Here is an 18,529-nt window from a genome sequence, read left to right on the forward strand (position 1 = left end):
CTTGTCACCATGAAACTTCAGGCTCCTCTTTCGAGGGCGTGTGACGGAGCGCTGCTGTTAAAAAGCAGCAATTTTCTCTTCGTTACTACGAAGCCGAGGGGGAACCGAGTCCCTTCGCGGGGAGCGGAGCGGGAGGAGCCCCGCCGCCCTCACAGCCCCGGGACGCCGGGACAGACCCCGCCCCGCACGCCGCACCCTCTGCTTTCGCTTTTCCTTTCGCTTCCGTCTCTCCGGAGCCCAGCGCTAAGGCAAGCCCCGCTGCCGGTTCCCTGCCCCTCGGGTCCCTCGGGCTTCGCTCCCCTCCGCCCCGCTCCCTCCCGCCCGCCCCGCACCTCGCACTGCAGAGGCTGGAAGCGGTCCGGCCCTTCGCGTGGCTGCACAGCCATTTCCTTGCTGAGGGCACGGGGCGGCATTTGCAGTCGGCGGCGCTGATTTCCTCCACCAGCGTGGGTGGGACCGCTTCGCTTGGGGCACCTTCTCCATCTGCATGTGGCCTGCTTTCCTTCCTTCCTGTGTCGCAACTGCGTGCCGTTTCCAAGAAATGAAGGACCGTAGGCTGTTGATACAGACGAAACAGAAATTAAAAATTAAGATTCCATCCTTGGAAGATGATAGGGTTTCTTTTAAACCTGTTTGCATGTATCTGCTTTCTTCCCAACACACTTCCTTCCAGATCACGAAGAACTTTCTGGCAGTTAATTGTAAGATCTTAAATCAGAAAATGATTTCCACTTTTGTTCCTATCTGCCTTGTTCAGAGTGGTGTTAGACAAGTGACTTTTTGGCATTCACCATAAGGCACAAGAGCAATGGCCAGGCATGTATTGCATCACCTGAGTGCAGCACCAGAAGTCTATAGGTGCTCTTAGTTGGTTAAGGACCACACGGCATAACAAACTGGCAATCCTATGTGTCCATTTAGTAGTTTTATTTAGGAAGTACTGAAATAACAGGGCCCACTGAGGGATGCTTACATCCTCGTACTTTTACTTGTAGATGTCAGGAGATCAGCATGGTGGTCGTTCCTCTGAAGAGAAAAGTAATGGAGATCAAGATGATATAACTGATGCAAAACCAGACAGAAGTAGCAGACACTCACTTTTTGCCAAGTAAGTTACTACTTTCATTTCTGTTTTTCTTTTTGTCATCTATGATACTGCCCTTCTAATGGGATTGCAGTGTTCAGTTTGCCATGCCCAGAGTGTCAGAGTGTCTGATAGGCAGCCTGTGTTGTGTAAGGTCTGACATATTTAGTCTGTACCCTAAAGCTGAACAGCCTTCACATTGCTCTGATTTACAGAGACCTGTAATATCTCCCATCAGCTTACTTGGTAGTCAAGAGACCACTAAGTTCATTTAGCATCAGATGTAGCCCCTCATCTTAAACATTGCCCTTTCGTGGGGCTGGGAATTAAATATGCCATTAATTATCTATTTTACTGCATTCAGCTCTGCTAATCTCCTACATCGTTGGAATCCCCTGCTGACTATTTAAGTTAGTTTAAAGCCTGGACGTGCCATCTAGACTGGAGCACAAAGAAGCCTCACTGAGTCTAGAGATGTAACCTATTACAGAATAAATTAAAAGCCTTTCATTTTAGCCCAGTAGACTCACTGAAGCATAATTTTACTTTCATTAAATGTACAGGCAGCAAGAATTATCTACTGTTTTACAGACAAGGAGCACATAGATGTGACTGAAAATGCAAAAGCTAGAAAACAAATATGCAAAATGAACAATGCTGTTGAATATCAGGAAATACTAATTCATGTGGTAAACTTCTTGCATTTTATTACAGGTGTTTATCACAAATACTTTTATTTACAGAGGCTTAATTTATTGTTCTTGGACATATCCACATTCAAGTGAACAATATAATTCAGAGGAGGTACATGAAGAATGTCATTTTATTTTTGTAGCATATTATATGATCATGATTTGGGTAACAAATCTGAAAGAAATGTGAGAGAAGTGAAGCTGCTTTCTTCTTAGATGACTTTTGATGTGCTGTTAAGCAAATCACTGAGATTTTCTCTCCTTTTCTCATGTATTTTAAGGTGTGTACATGTATTGTTAATTTTCACAAATGCACATGATACAAACAGACAACATTTGTTTCTAGAACTTCAAGTATTTTCCCAAGTTTTCTTTGAAAACTTATAAAATGTGTGTTTTAAAATATGACGTCTTCTTTAGAAGAAGTGATATGCTAATATTGCTACTCACTTATGCAACTCAAAGTTAATCATTCCCAAAGGAAAAGCAAGAATCAGCACTTCTATCACTTTTTTTTTTTTTTTTAAGAAGAAAATTTTCAAGTAATTTGGCTATTCATCAGTTTGAGACATTCATCTTTTGGGGAATCCTTGAAGATAGAAATTTGAAACATCTTTCGCTAGAAGTAAAAAGGAACTCAGATAAAACAAATAAAAGAATAAATATGAAAAGTTTGGGATGATTCAGTATAGATTTTGTAGGAAAAAAATTGAGTCTGAAATAATCTATCAGTGCTGCTTGGCAAAAGCGATGTTGGCCTGAAGAGGGATGAGCTGTTCTATAGAGGGGGTCTTAAAAATCCAAGTACACTGATAAGGTCATTGTCTTATAGATACTCCCTGGCCAGCAGGAACACAGAAAAGGAATGAGAGAGGATAAAGGAAGATGGTTTAATGACAAAAAAGAGTGGCAGTCACAAAGGAGAAAGTGAATAGAGAATGATTGCTCATTGGGCCTCACAAAAAATATAAGGGACATCCTTATGAAAATGAATGTTTATAGACTAAAATTAAAACAATCTGTATTGTATATATTTTTCCCATGGTGCAGAGCAGAGTTGTAAAATTTAAGTCACAAGATATGCATACATTGATACTACAGATGAGTTCAGAAGAATCTAGATGAATATGTGGAAGAAAAATCTGGTGAGAATATTGATATTAAAATCTTGATGTCCCTAAATCAGATTTCTGTGAGAGTATATTCTGGATCAAATTTCTTTAGTTTGTTTTCTTAAAACTCATTACTGGTCAATACCAGATACTGGGCTCAGCTTGCTTTTAATTGGATCTGTGGCTTGATTGCCAAGACTCCATTTTGGCAACATAAACTTATTTGTTAAATAAGCCTAGCAAGCTTTAGATTGACAACAATTTGATTTGTTTGATTAACCCAATTTTATCATCTGTGCAGTACTTTCATAGAAAGTGGTTCTGGGCAGCCTGGTTTGGTGGTTGGTGACCCTGCAACATAGCAGGGGGATTGAAACTAGATGATCATTGTGGTCCTTTTCAACCCAGGCCATTCTATGATTCTATGAAAGTCAGCATACAGTTTCATTTATATAAAAAAAAATTAAGATGTATTTAAATATAAGATTAAAATAGATTAGCTCAGTGGGAAAACAAGTATTTTCTACTGTTAGATAAGCATTTGAATTGTAATAAGAGAACAGAACTGCAAGAAACTAAAATCAGAGCCACAAATACAGAGCAACTACTTCCAGTACCTTCACAGGTTCACTGATATCTGTCTCTCAACAGAGATGCAGATAGCCAGAGCAGTACACAGAGATAGGTGAGAGTCTTCACCGTTTCTCTAAGAAGTCCACGACCGTGGCTTACCAAGAAGGAAACAGAGCTCAGAACAAGCCACAGACAGGGCAGATTCTGCTGTGTGCAGCACAGTTTGGGGGAGTTCTCTGCTGTGTATTTCCTTTTCTTGGAAAAAGTGCTACAACTTAAATAACGGTGGAAAAGCGTTTGGGATCGTTAGGTGGTTGTTGGTATTTGTAGCCACTAGATGGCAGAAGGGTTTTACTTTTGTTTACTACAAAATTTGCTGAAGAATAACTTAGTAAGACTTGCAGTTGACCAAAAAAAAAAATTACCTTTCAGAAGGCAGAGACAGCAAGATGCACTATGGCAACCTTGAGCAAAACAGAATTTTAAAAGACAAGATAACATAAATATTGATTTGAGAAGTTGAGACATTTTTAATTTTTTTATGGTAATTAGAAACAAATAGAACTTCTCCCGTAGAAACTTTCCTGTGCTGTCTGTGCTCATGTTACCATCTTTGAGACCTTAAAAATAATCTCACTTCTCCAAAAGATTATTTAGTTTCTTTATTTGGAGTCTTCAGCTGGAGCACTCTGTTAGGAAGATTGAGAAACACAGCAGCCAAACCTGTATTAGCATGCAGGTAGCATAATTAAGCATGGAATAGAATTCAGGTCCCATTGTGTTAAATAGAGCTAGAATTTCTCTTACTCCTAACGTGTTTTGTTGTTTGTTTAAAGCTGCATCTGAAAATTCCCAAGATTTGGTAGACTAGCACTCACATTTTCAATAATCAGGATTGTGAACTTCAGTGAAGAAGTATAATGCAGAAGATAGTTGTTAGTAGTACCTAGATACTAGCTTTGTACTCATTAATTATATGGAACCCTTTGTCCTTTGGTTACTTTCATTCACTGCAGCTCTACTGTCTGTTTTACATTCAATATTCCCCTAATTTGGGAAGGGAAGATGTTGTTTAAACATGTATTTAAGAACTACAAATACCTATTTACCATTGAAACTGTGTGATTCTGTAGTATCTTTGGAGTAAAAAAAAAAATGAAATGTAACAAAATCACCATGAGTCTGGTCAGGTACACCCATTTATGCTCACTAAGAGTCCTTCAGCTGTTTAAGTTATTTATTTCTATGAAATCAGACCACCATAAAGCTTGGGACTGTATTCTAACTAATTTGGAAGCTTTCTAGAAACATCAGTGCATACCTTACTGCAATAGCTCAAGAGTAATGATGCCTACCAATTAAATATCCAAAGTTTGTAAACCAGTGTAACAATCAGAAAGAGCAACACAGCAGATAATGGTGATACAGGAGGTGTAACAACAAAAGGACTAGCACAACAGAAAGGCATCACAAAGGAAAAGAAGTGCTCACCCATCTCTGAAGATCTAGGCATGCAGGGAAAATGCTACAAGAGATGGATCTCCAACCAGAGGTCCCACCCTAGCAGTAGTCAGCCCTTAATGAGGTCTAAGAGAAGTGCAGCCAGGCTCCACCCCTCTGGTCACACAGCTGAATTGCTTTCACCTGTGCACCCAGGGCTTTCCACAGGTGTTAATCAGTGGTTCAGGCTGTGACTCAACAGTTACCATACAACTATTATTTGGATTCAAAAGATACATAGGAATGTTTGTTTGTTTTTCGTTCATATGGTGTTTGTTTAGGCTACAGGGCACAAAAATTAGGAAGCACAATGTTACTTAAACTGTTTTAACTTCATGACCCATATCTCAGTATAGTCACATTTCTCAACTTAAGTAATCTTGTCCTTCAAAGAATAAATACTCGTTTTTGAGATTCAGCCTCAGCTGAACCTCAGCTACAGAGCTCTAACAGGAGTGGAAAATTGTCTTTGTTTCAGTCTTGCGTTTTTGTTGTTCTTCCATCTTTTCAGGAGGCATTCTTCACCCAGTTTTGATTATCAACAGTTTCTTTGTGTTCGATTCATAGGAAGTTTTGCAGTTAGTACTTGACAAAGAACAGTTTCACATAGTATTTATACTTTTTCCATCTCAAAGCTGCATATCTTTTCCTGAGTTGTCCATTTTGTATTTTGGGGCCTTTTGGAAACAATGGATTTGATCTAATGGATTAACTCCTTTATCTGCTTAGAAAAATTACTGCTAACATCATATGTTTATGAAGTAACTGTATTTGCTTCTACACCAGCTATTCCTGCCTTGAAATTAATATGTTCACATTCAGATGATGCTTCTTGGACATGATCTAAAGTAATGCTCCATCCAGATGATGCTTTGAGTGATATTTCATCTTTTCAACATAACTTCATTCTAAAATACAGTTATGCTACAGATTTTCTAGCCACAGAATATTACAAACCTTTCAAAAGCAAATACTGCTGTATCTCTTTTATCCTTATATTGTGTGTAGTAAGTAAGTTCCTTAACAAGTAGCAGCCAAAGAATCATCTGAATTTAGGCTCCAATCTGAAACCGAACTGAACTCCTGATTTAGCCACAGGTTTCCTTTTTATTTCTAAGCAAATCACTGAATGCATTTTTTAATCCTGTAAATGAGTGATGATCTTTCCTTTTACTATCCTCACCCTGAAGTTCAGTGCAATTTCATTTTAATTTGTTTGCAGTTCTGCTTTTCCCAAGCTAAATACCATCATATGTCCTCCAAAGTAATGAACGTATAATTTCAGAAGTAATGGGTTCTGGCAACTCTTGTCTGCTAATGTTAATTCCTACAAATACAGTAAAAGAGATTTTAACAGACATGGTACAACAGAGGTGTTCCTTTTTGTTACTCATTCTTAAGCTGGAGGCTCATTTTCAGTTTTGTTATGATCATTTTTGTTAGATCTAGATCTCAATTTCTACACCAAAGGCATAGCAAACACTTAAAATGCTGCACAGTGTTTGTACTTTCCTTGGACGCTTACTGAATGTACCATGTAGGAAGTGCCCCATATCTTGAAATAGCACCTAAAGTATAAGAAGTCATTAATTCAGTTAGCATTCGTTCCAGTCTCCTTGGAGACTACCTCATGTGAAGCACAGCAAACACTGGATTGTTCCCGAACTGTATCTGGAGCAATCGCAACAGTGAGTCAAGTAGCCTAATTCCTTTTTATTGTAGTAATTTATTTCCTTCATTGCAATAAACCCTGTGCTGTCAGCACTCAAAATTTGGAGGAAAGCTATAATACGTTTTAATATTTAACCTTTTAAAGGAACCACAACAGATTACGCTGTATTTTTGAATAATCCAAAACTGTATAAGAGTAAATATGTGGGGAACAGTTCTGTGAATTAGAATATAAAAAGAGGTCTTGTAAACTATCTATGTTGATTTTCATCATTTTCTTAGAAGCATTCACCATGCAAATATTGTACTGATGGTTGGATCTGGTTCTGAAGGGTGTGGAGTTGTATTAAAAAGTAAAGCTTGCTGTGTCACCTCCATCTCAAGATCTGCTCTATTTTCCTACACTCTTATCTAGGAACAATGACAGAATCAGAGTGTGTTTTCCACTTGTCAGCAAAGGTAGATCAGGCCTGCATGACCTCTGTTTGCAGGACGATAGCTGTGAGGGTTTGAATAGCCCCATAGAAAAGTCCAGTGTGACCCACTGCTGACACATGCAAATCTTTGGGCCTGAGCACAGGGCATCCTGTTTCAGGCTCCAATGTAGCCCCGAGCATGGTGGGCTCCTAGCATTACAAAGAGGATTAGACTTGCTCTTGAGCACAAGTTGAAGCTGCTTTCAGATGCAGTGTGGAGTGCCATTTGATGATGAGCCAAGGTACTGTGGAAAGTTATTTACCTCCTTCCTTCCCTGCCACCTGTTTGGGAACCTCGTGAATGAGCACCCTAAAGAAGTTTAGTTGCTAATTATAATTCTTCTGGCATTTTGCAATTGGTAATCCTAGATAGAAGGTTCTCCTAGATATATTATTCGGGGGTTTTGCTTTATTTTGAGTCATCTTCCAAGCAGCCTTGAGTATGGAAATATAAATACCTGTGAACTGTTCGTAGTACCTATGATAGATAAAAGAGGCTTTTTTTTTCTTTTTTTTTTTTTAACTGCATACTTGCGAGTTGCCTGTGTACATTATTTAGGGTATGATCATGCAACATTTCAGTTTCCAGAACACCCTTGGAAGGTGTATAAGGTGTATGTGCTCAGGTTTTCCAGAGATGAGCAGAAAGTCTTTCAGCAAGCAACATTATTTTTGGTAAAATTCTACCTTTTGAATGGTATTTGAATATCATATGGCATACCGTACCGTGCAGGAAGTTGATCAGAAAGCTGAATTACAAATTAATCATTAAGAATCTGGAATTTACTCAGTTCTGGTCAACTGCTGGTGTCACACCACAGAATTGGTGGTGTTAATCATGCAGGCTGTTAATCATCCACACAGCATTAGGTGCCCAAAGATAAGGATGCCAGTACCTGATTCTTTTTTTTTTTTTCCTGTCTTTTTTCAACTGATGAGAAATGTGGGCACTATTAGACATAATAAACTGTGTTGAAACATTTTCATGAAGTGGAACTGGCTTAGCACCAGTGTGCTCCATCTTGTTCATGTATATGTAATGAATAAAATTGCAGCTGTGATTTTGATTTTGTTATGTTAAGGATCACTATCACAGCATTAGAAGGATGATGGGATATTTGGCACTAAGGGACATGATTTACTTCTGGGACTCAGTAGGTCAGGTTGATGGTTGGACTTGATGACCTTGAAGGACTTTTCCTATTTAATTGATTCTATGACTCTATGATAAGTTTAGATATATTTTAGAAATCCAAAAATATCTATAATCTACAAAGGATGCCAAAAGTTCTAGACTGGAGGTTCTTCTTTCAAAGAGCTCAACTCCTTTTCTTAACAGTTAGTTTCTAGTTGTCCTGAACTGGGTTTCTCTGTTTTCCAAGAAAGATTCCCCCTTCTCCTAATTGAAGAAGAGCCTGAAATTAAAATGGCACCAAAAAGCTACTGGGTTAGTTCAGATTTTGAAAAATATATAAGAGATTTAAAATGTATTTTATTTCATTTTTCTAAAGTTGAAAGATAATTTCCTTGGAACAAATGTATAAATATATGGAATATAACATTAGGAGCTGGGAGGCACTTTCTGTAAGCAAAGAATTCATAAGTACATCCAACAGAGTGAACGTTTACAGTAAGTAAATTCAGTCCCTCAAAGTGAGGCCAGTGGTTGAACCATTGCAACGTTGCAACATTTTATTTAGTCACATAAGATCTTTGGGGGAAAAAAAAAAAAAAAAAAGTTTTAAATCTAAGAGATGTTCTGCAGATTAACCAGAAGCTGCAGGTTTGTAGAAACTTCTGAACGAGGTTTTCTGGTTTGTTTTGCGAGTGATCAAACGAAAAGCGTGCTCGCACACAGGTGAGTCAGCTACTGCAGTGAGCACGCTGGTCACAGGTTGATTTTGCTCGCCTCTGCAACTGTTGCCCTTGTGAAGCTTTGTGGTAGGTGAGGCCCTGCTGTGGTTGATGCTAATAGATTGTGGTTTACGGGATGTGGAACGCATACACAGACTTTCCTGTCGTTCAGGGGAGTAACTGCAACCACATAAACCCTGTTAGATTCGCTGTTAAAGTCCCGGGAGTCTTTGAGGCTATACTTTGAGGATTGCCATGCTCTATGAACTGCAGCCACGTGTATTTTGCAGTTGACATGAAACTGTTAATGCCTACGTGTAATTATTTATTCAGGGAAGCTAATGATCAGTATTTGCTTCTGGACTGAAATCCTGTGTAGACCTCCACCGTGCACAGTAAGAATGCATTTGTTCCGAGCAGTGTTTTCCAGCAGGGACGTGCCAGTACACTGCCTCACCTGCTATGTGCAAATTTACAAGACTGTGCAAATATGTGGCTGCTAAATATAGAATCACAGAATCATAGAATGGTTTGGGTTGGAAGGGACCTTTAAGATCACGTATTTCCAACCCCCTGCTATAGGCAGGGACACCTCCCACTAGACCAGGCTGCTCACAGACCCAGCCAGCCTGGCCTTGAATGCCTCCAGGGAATGGGCATTCACAGCTTCCCTGGGCGACCTTTCCAGTGTCTCACCATCCTCTCAGGAAAGAGTCTCTTCCTAGTATCTACTCTAAACCTACCCTCTTCCAGTTTAAAACCATTTCCCCTTGTTCTGTCGCTATAGGTAGCATACATCTTAATAAATGTTGCTTATGGCTCCTGTTCTGCTGTTGGAAGGGATATAACATGCTACAAGAAATTTAGAAATTGCAGAAAATTTAAACATTTTGTGGACTTTTTGCAAAATCTGTAACAGCACTGCTACGTATTTTGTAGTAGGAACCAAAGTAAGACTTTTGATATGAGTGGAGGTATGAACCCAATCTCACCATGGGCAAACTTGTTAATGAAAGCTTAGTTTTTTTCCCAGCCTTATTAGTATCTCCGTAAGTCCGTAAGCAAATAATTCCATTGTTGACTTAACTCCTTTTTAACTCCTTTCTTTCAAGGAAAGAAATATTGCTACAATAATCTTAGGATTCATTCAAAATATATTGTGTGAATTTATAGTTGGAGGATGTGGGGCACGTTTGTTTTTGGTTTTTTTTTTTTGTAAGAAGCAAGAAATATTTTCTCTGTTAATTCTTCATATCAGATTCATTCAAAAAAATATCTTTTCCTCTGCTGATTTTAAATGATCTGTGTTCAGTCAGCTGGCAGTCTTGCTGAAAAGACATCCTCAAGAAGTTGTGAACTAATTACCAGCTTCAAATGAAGATGGAAGCTAAATATTTAGTATGGCTCTGATCTTGAGAAGGGTTACGAGCAGGCTTTTTTTTACTGTCTGACTAGTCCAATTGCTTTCAATTTGGGTAAGCATGCTGGCCATTTCCTGTCATTTTACCACTTCCTAAAAATGACTTTTCTGGCTTAGGAACTTTGGCAGAGTGTATATTAAGAAGAAAGCACTGATCAGACTTCATGTACCATTGATCCCGTCCCTGGAGGTGTTCAAGGCCAGATTGGATGGGGCCCTGGGCAGTCTGGTCTAGAATTAGGTGGGATGGTTGGTGGCCCTGCGTGTGGCAGGGGGGTTGGAGATTCATGATCCTTGAGGTCCCTTCCAACCCTGGCAATTCTGTGATTCTGTGATAAATATGAGCTTTAGACTCCAGTATTATCTATTTGATCAATTTCACCATACCTTAACATTTCTTTACTGCAGGAAACAAGGCTGTTAGAGGGAGTAGGAGCCTAGGACTTTCTTTTGTGTTTAAAAGTTACTTTTTTGTATTGTGTTGTTTAGGTTTGCTATTGTTTTTGAAATTGCTAGGTAGGTTTTCATTCATTTTGTGTAATCTCCTTGCAATAGTAAATAATATAGGTGAAATGATGGATAGATGCTTTCAGGTGAACTACTTTGTAGGTGCTACGTGTCTGAAAAATAGATGGAAATCACATATGCTACTGTAGTACATTCAGGAGAAAAAGTCTGAGAGCCTACAGTGTGTTGCAGACAGATTGGAAATAGAATGGAGTTCACTCAAAAGCCAATGTCACCAGCTGTGGCTCCTATTAGTATTTAAAGTGGATTTCACTTTGCATTCCAGCATGTAGCATTGTTAGCATATGACCCAGAATCCCATAATCAAGCACAGTGCAATACAGTTTTAGTACTTGGACTAGCATTTCTGGCTAATGCTTAGTTCTTTTCCCATATAATCTATGCTTTTTGGTAATTAACAGTAAAAGAATAATCATTTTATAAGAGATGCTTCAAATAGTGGCACAATCATCTTGTCCAGAAATGTTGCAGTTCTGCCAACTTGATGCAATAATAATGAGAAAAGTCAACAGGATTATCTATTATTTGCATGCAGCTCTAAACCTACTTGACATTTTACCAAAACAAATCTGACAAAGAACAAAGAGTCTGCCTTAAAGAACTTAAGATCTAAAAAGCTCTAGTCAGGTTTAACAAGTGTCTTGTGCTTGTTGTTACCAATAGATTTCAAGAGAAAAATAAATTCAAAGAGGGGAGTGTGTACAGTAATTAGAGGTGTACTAAGTATGGTGAAATTAGGCTGGATAAAAATTATTAAAAAAAAGTATTAAAGTTGCATAGAAGTAATAAAGCTGACAGTTTGGAGAGAAAGTTGTATAGGAGCAAGGCATACCCACGTACATTCATCAGAAAGCAACAGACATGAATAGACCACTGATTATTGAGACTAGAGTAAAAACAAAAGAATTAAATACAGAACTTCGATTTGTCTAATTCATGCATTCTGTTTCTTGATAACTTCCTCAGAAGGTAAAAATGATGAGGGGGGCATCTAAGTGATTAGCAGTAGAATAAAGAGCACTGAAGTTTTGTGATATCTTCCGTGCCACGACATGAAGTGCATGAAAGTTCTGTAGGTATTTGACCTGAGAAGATCAGTACTGTGGACTTCATCAGTTTGCCACTGCCATAACCTTCTTGCCTGGACTCAAAGGCTGACAACCCTATAATAACAAGAATCAAGCTCTTCCCAATGCCAAAAGGTCTGGGGATTCCAGAAGCAATCCTGAGACAATGTGTTCTGTAAAAGACAGCATGTTTTATAAGACAAATTTTCTTTTTATAGAAGCCTGTTAACAAGGTATTAAAAAATGATATACAATTGCCCATCATCCTAACGGAGCATGTAAAGGAACAAAAGTCACTACAGGCAAAACAAACAGGAACCTCCTCCTATCCTGTGAGAAGGAAGTGATTATCCTGAAATTTGTTTTATCATTCTAATCCTCTGTCTGTTTGCCTATATAAGTGACTGTTCTTTTCTGAAGAGCCTTGTTTCTGTCCTGGGTGTTTCTTGGTGTCACTGAATTGCTTGCTTTTAATGCAGAGACACTCACATTTCCAGGAAAAAAAGAAAAGCTGCTGTCTGTAAATTTCTATCAGTCTCTTTTTAAATTACTTTTAATTTTCAGGTTCAGTGAATGGATTGGTGAATAGTTTCTACCCTAGACATTGCCTTTTTTTCCTGTTTTCCTTTAATCCACTCTCTCTCTTGGGACTTCTACCTGTGTCATGCTGCTACTGTTCCAAGGGGAGTCCATATATTAAAGCAGACAGGCATTTTAATTTTTTTTTTTTTATGTTTACTAGCTTTTGCACCTTGCACAAAGACAGATTTCACAGTTGGCATTAATTATGCAATGGAATGGAAGCTGAAGACCTCCACAGAAATACTGTGCTTTGCTTGAAGTTAATTAGAAGTTAGGAGATGATGAGAGACTGGAAGCTCACCTGTTAAAGGATTCTTAGTACACTGCTATGTCATAATTCTCCATGGTAGCAAAGATAGTGCAGAGTGACACTAGAAGAAGGGAAGCCAAAGTAGAGGAAATTGGGACTGCTCAGAGACACTGTTTTCAATAGAACTGTAAAGATTTCATTTTCTTGAAAATAATCTTTAGGTATACTTAATAGTTAACAGGGGATATTTTATCCTTAAATTCTCATACCTTTACATATGGAAATCATGATTTACCCAAAGCATAACAGAAAAAAGTTTGCTGTGATAACTATCATTTCTTTAGGCAGTCAAGATCTGAGTTCCTACAAATGAAGGTATCTCCATTAACACTGACAGGATTTTAGTCAGTCATAATGACGAAAAATTTGGCCTTTGCTATTTACAAGTTCAGTAACACAATGATAAATGCTATGGGAAACTTTCATTTCGTATTTGAAATGTGAGAAATTGATAATGATGTTTTTCCTAGGGTTGATGCTGAGCGTAGACTTGATGAAGTCATGTTCCTAGGCATGCCACTGTCAGGCCTAAGCCCTAGATTTAGAAACACTGTAAGAATAAGTAGAAAAATGTTCAAGTTACCTGAGGGTGCCAGAGTGGACTTTTGATTTTTCTGGACTCTCAGCTGAAATAAGAGAACACGAAATATGTGAGAGCACTGATAGAAGAATGTTTCTGTCTAAGGGAAAAGATCAGAGTAGCAGAGTGAGGAATGAAGGCATGGCTGTAGTTAAAAACTAAAAGAAGAGGAAACAGTTGTAAAATTCAAGTTTCTGTTTAGTCTGGGCAATTTTGAATCCAAAAAGAGGGAAATTAAAGACGTTGGATATCAGAGAAGCAGAAAGAAATAAAACTAAGAGCAGATAGTTGACAACAGTTTATAAAAGCACATAATTAACCCGTGGAAATGCTCTCAGAAAATACTGTGATTAGAAAGCTTAGAGAACAACAATGGTAAACATTTATGTTAACGTGTCCAGTTCAAAGCTTAGAAAATCAAAATTTGTCTAGAAAGCTTTATGCTTTCAGTCATAAGACAGCCTGTCACTGACAAGGAATTTCCCTTTAGGACTGATTAGTACATATTTATAACGTTATTAGTCGTTATTACTAGGTATGATTTAACTTGTTTAAACTGAAGAGTGGAACCTTAAACAATCAGCTTAAGCCACTCAGGCAATTCCCAAATTGCCCTATTTTGGTGTAGCAATTAGAATCAAAAAAAAAAAAAAAAAAAAAAAAAGAATTCTCCTTGGATTGCAGTGTGGGATAAGTGTACAGCACAACCTTTGCTTTCTTATTCATTCAATTTGGACAGGTACCAAAAGATTTCTGGAACTGTTTTGTTGTCTGCCAGTAAAAGAACGACAGGCATAACCCCACAAGATATGCTGTGGTTGCTTATTATCTGATTATCCTGTTAAGCTTGGAAGCAATCATTTAGAACAAAACCATAGTATCCTTTGTGAAGGAATGGGGAAATTAAACGATGGATTCATGTGGACTGTCACACTGGCAAGGCTTGTCTGTGGCCTTTGACACTGAACAGCGTAGAGCTTCTGGCATGCTTTTGGGAGTATCAGCAGCAGCTATATCTCTTAAAGTCCTGAGAATTTCTGCATGAATGAGTGCAAACTATTGAACTCGGAAGTTAAGTGGTTTCAGAGAAGTTGTGTGGCTGCTTTACTGTGCCACTTAACCCCAGCTGCTATTTTCAGAGAAGTTCTTTGTTGGGTAATGTGACTGCGTGACTTCTTGTCTCAAATTAGATCATTTCTAGCATTTTGGAGTGGACAGTGTAAATATGATATTGCACCATGTAGGTAGATCTATTCCAAGTGTTCAAAACTGTTCATGGATTGAACATCAATAGAAATTTGTGTAGAATACTCTTGAAAATATCTTAGTGTGTGTAACAGCCACTGCTAGTCATACAGCATATTCAGGAAGTCAGTGAAGCTGGATAAATTTGTATAAACTTGAAGAGGGCATGGACTGAGGAAATTAGTCTCTTCATTGACCTGAGTGCTTACTTCTTGCTTTGAATTTTCTTTTTCTCTTTTCTTTTTCCAAAGGGCTGTCTTGTGATGTTGGACTAGGAGGAATTTTAGGCTAAAATAAGAACCCATGATCTCTTTGAAACCCAAATGTAATATTAACATCATGCAGCTGTGGATAATTCTTTAAAATGGTTAAAATCTTTTCTTGAGGCGAAGCATATTTAATTATTGCTCTCAGAGCCCTCAAGAAGCAGTATGTAGGGAGAATACCAATATTTGTGGTTTGACAGAATAAAACCCTGTACTTTCAGAGTATCAAAGACAGTCCTCAAGTAGGTACAATTCAAAATCTTGTTTCATAGTTTCTAAAAGAAGTCTAAGAGGGGAGATGACAGTCGGATGATGGGTAAAAAAAGAGTGTAGAGAAAGCCTGCCAGATGCAACTATTTAATTTGGTCACTTATAACAGAGCATGAGGACACTCAAAGATAAGAAGAAACTGTTTTAAAATTGAATTGCCATGGCATTTGAACATAATGAATCATCTGGAGATGCTTTATTATGGTTTCCAGTTAGTCTTGTCCTTTAGTAATAAAAAATAGGACACTTGGAGACTCCAACAATTGTTAGAGACAACAATTGTTAAATCAGGAAGATAAGAAAGTACATTTCCTAAACAACATTTAATCAATTCACAGCAATCTCATCTCTGAAGACTATTAGTGAAGCAAATAGCTTGGGTAATTTTCTAGAAATATGTCAAAGTGAGAATAGTGAAAGTACTTAATGGACATTATGGGACAAATCTAATCTTGTTTAAAAGAAACGGTATAGTACAGTTGGTTGTGCTGACAAAATAGGTTATGTTTTCCTCTCAGACTGCAGCAATAAACACTGCTGGACACAAGATGCTGATACCTTCTATCTGCCCTTTCCCAAGTATTGTTTCTAAGCAGGCCTGCTCTAAAGCTTGCTTATATTTCTAATGTTTCATCAGAGCTTTTGAAGGCTTTCCCTGCCTTCAGTTCTGCTTGTGGAGATCACATCAACATCAGAAATCACTTGGCTGGACAGAAAAGTCCACCTCAAAAAGCAAGCATTACTGAGTTCCTCATGCTTGTACTTCAGGTGTGCTTGCAGGTTGTCATGGATTCATTCTATAATATTTAATTTAGAATAAATTGGTGGGTAGAGTCCATACTGTCTCTCAGCAGCATCTTTTTCTAATTCAGTCTAAGACTCCATCTTATAGCAGGAACATCAGTGCACAGTATATTACTGGAGAATGTTTATAGGATAAATCGTACATCTTCTCATCATCCTTGGAATAGTTATTAAGGAAGATCTGTCTGGGCTTACATGAATCACTTATAGTAAAATTAAAATAGTACTTACATCCAGAACCGTAGTTTGCAGAAGACTGCTGCCAGCCTGATATTTGGTCAAGGTCTGCATGTATTGCAGTTGACTGCAATTCACTCAGGGGTGATTTTACCATCATAAGTATCCAAATACTGCATGGAAATCATGAGACTTAAGCAATGAGTTAATATCTCTACATCTCTGTATGAAATATGAAGGAAGAGAAGCATAAGAGAAATCAAAACATCAAGTAGTGCTGCCCCAGTGGCATGAGTTGAGATAAATAAGCACCTTACATGTGACTGGTCATTTACAGTTTTTTCATTTGATTCACTCAGGAAAAAGAAGAATGGAGAAGAAGAGCAGCCAAAGTCCTCTCTCAGTAACCAGTACCGAATTGTTACACCCACATTCCAGTATAATATGAACTACAAGAAAGTTGGCAAATGTATAATTATAAACAACAAAAATTTTGAAGACAAAACAGGTAACATTCTTTGTCTTGCTTGAGAAGGGAACCACATGACATTCAGAGGTCCTTTCCAACCCAAGCCATTCTTTGATTCTGTGATTCGATGACACTTATTACAGATTGTAGAAGTTTTATATTTTCATTAATCAATCAACCTGTTATTTTTCGGACATGGAATTTTAATGACTATATTCACTTTATTTGATAAGTATTGTTTGTTCCCGTTCTTTAAAACTTACATTAGAGTAGCTCTTTGCAGCTCCTTTGCAGTAGGTGGTTCAAAAAGCACATCAGCTTGTTCTGCCAACTTCCGACTAAACTTCTGTCCTAGAATTTAAGACTGTATTGTTAAAACCTGAACTTTGGTTATCTGCAGCCTGTGCTGTAACTTCTCTGTTTCTGAGCTGCACCTAATAGCTATAGCTGCATTACAAAAGCTAATACCCATAGCTGTGTTCTGTTCACAATCCAGTGTCAGCTGCACTTTCCAGATTGCATACAGTTTTGAAGCAGACAGATATTTGTGATATAGCCAACTTTGAAGGCTTTTTTTTTTTTTTCCTCTACCAGCTAGGCATACAAATTAAATGAAGTGCTTATTTCAGAGAATTTACATTAATTTCCTTTACTGGGGTATCATGGGGAATCTTTTTTAACAGTTATTCCTCGAAGAGCTTTGTGCATATGTTACTCTGCATAACCAAAAGAAGATAGAATTCTCCACAGAGGTCCCATGTTGCAAGATGCTGGAGATAAACCAGCATTTTTCAGCATAAAATACATGTTCACATTGGACCTTGCATTATTTTGCATTAAAACAAGACTCATCGTTTGTTCTGAATGCCAAGGATGTTGTTAGAGGATTGTTTTAAATTCATGTCATCATGACATTGTATATAAATTAAGAACATAAAGTTGCCTTTGGACATATAAATTATTTTAAGTTGTGTAATATGCAATCAACTGTACTATTTCTTTTCTGGTAGGAATGGGTACACGCAATGGCACTGATAAAGATGCTGGAGATCTCTCTAAGAGTTTCAGAAGCTTAGGTTTTGATGTTCACACATACAATGACCGAAGCTGTGAGGATATGAAAACACTACTGAAACAAGGTAAAAATTTAGAATTATAAAGTAATTTATTGTGTAAAGGACCTCTGGAGGTCACCTAAGTAATGCTCTGCACAGAGCAGGTCAGATTAGAACAGAGTGCTTAGGCCCCATGAAATGGGATTTTCTCTAGAGAAAGATTCAATTTCTGAACAGATTAGCCTTAATTCCCCAATTCCTCCTCCTCCAGTGTAAATTCAGAAATGCATAGTTTTGTTGTCATGGTAGATGACAAATCTACTGAAATAATTCCGTATAGTTAAGAGTTCAGCCTGTTGAATCAAGTGGGCTGAACTCTATGTTCATTTATTCAAGTTATTCATCACATTCTTAAAAATTGGGTTGTGTTATCTTTATCTATTCCTTTTTATGACTCCCACTCTTTGTTTAGTCTCAGAAAGATGTGTTTGATAAATATAATTTTCCATTTAAAATGTTGCTACCTTTTGGCTAAAAAGTATTTGATTTGTAGCTGCTGAAGAGAATCACAGTGATGCTGCTTGTTTTGCCTGTATTCTTCTAAGCCATGGGGAAGAAGGTCTCATTTATGGCACTGATGGACCCATGGCTATCAAACACCTGACTGCACTCTTCAGAGGAGACAAATGTAAAAGCCTGATAGGCAAACCCAAATTGTTTTTCATTCAGGTAAATATTATATCCTTCTGCTGCAGTGGGGAAAACATATTATGTCACTTGACTTGTCATGAAAT

At 37.9% G+C, this 18,529-nt stretch overlaps 2 protein-coding genes across 3 annotated transcripts in view; one reads left to right on the forward strand and one right to left on the reverse strand.

The window, feature by feature from the left end:
- Positions 1-18,529, forward strand: part of CASP7 (caspase 7) — a 21,525-nt gene continuing 2,996 nt past the window's right edge. The window contains exons 1-5 of the mRNA XM_031597454.2: positions 1-248; positions 996-1,108; positions 16,571-16,719; positions 17,691-17,819; positions 18,289-18,464. Of these exons, the coding sequence (XP_031453314.2) occupies positions 996-1,108; positions 16,571-16,719; positions 17,691-17,819; positions 18,289-18,464 (567 nt within the window). The 5' untranslated portion in view covers positions 1-248. The remainder of the gene's footprint in view (positions 249-995; positions 1,109-16,570; positions 16,720-17,690; positions 17,820-18,288; positions 18,465-18,529) is intronic.
- LOC149917098 (uncharacterized) overlaps positions 15,615-18,529 on the reverse strand; it is a 12,635-nt gene continuing 9,720 nt past the window's right edge. For both annotated transcript variants that reach the window (XR_016468853.1, XM_090145519.1), the window contains 2 exons: positions 16,944-17,031; positions 15,615-16,384 (listed from right to left, as the gene is read on the reverse strand). Coding sequence is in view for 1 of the 2 variants with exons in the window: in XM_090145519.1 (XP_090001645.1) it covers positions 16,945-17,031 (87 nt within the window). In the remaining variant the exon portion in view is untranslated. The remainder of the gene's footprint in view (positions 16,385-16,943; positions 17,032-18,529) is intronic.

This window comes from Phasianus colchicus, chromosome 8, assembly GCF_987193195.1.
Source record: "Phasianus colchicus chromosome 8, bPhaCol1.hap1.1, whole genome shotgun sequence".
Lineage (NCBI taxonomy): Eukaryota > Metazoa > Chordata > Aves > Galliformes > Phasianidae > Phasianus > Phasianus colchicus.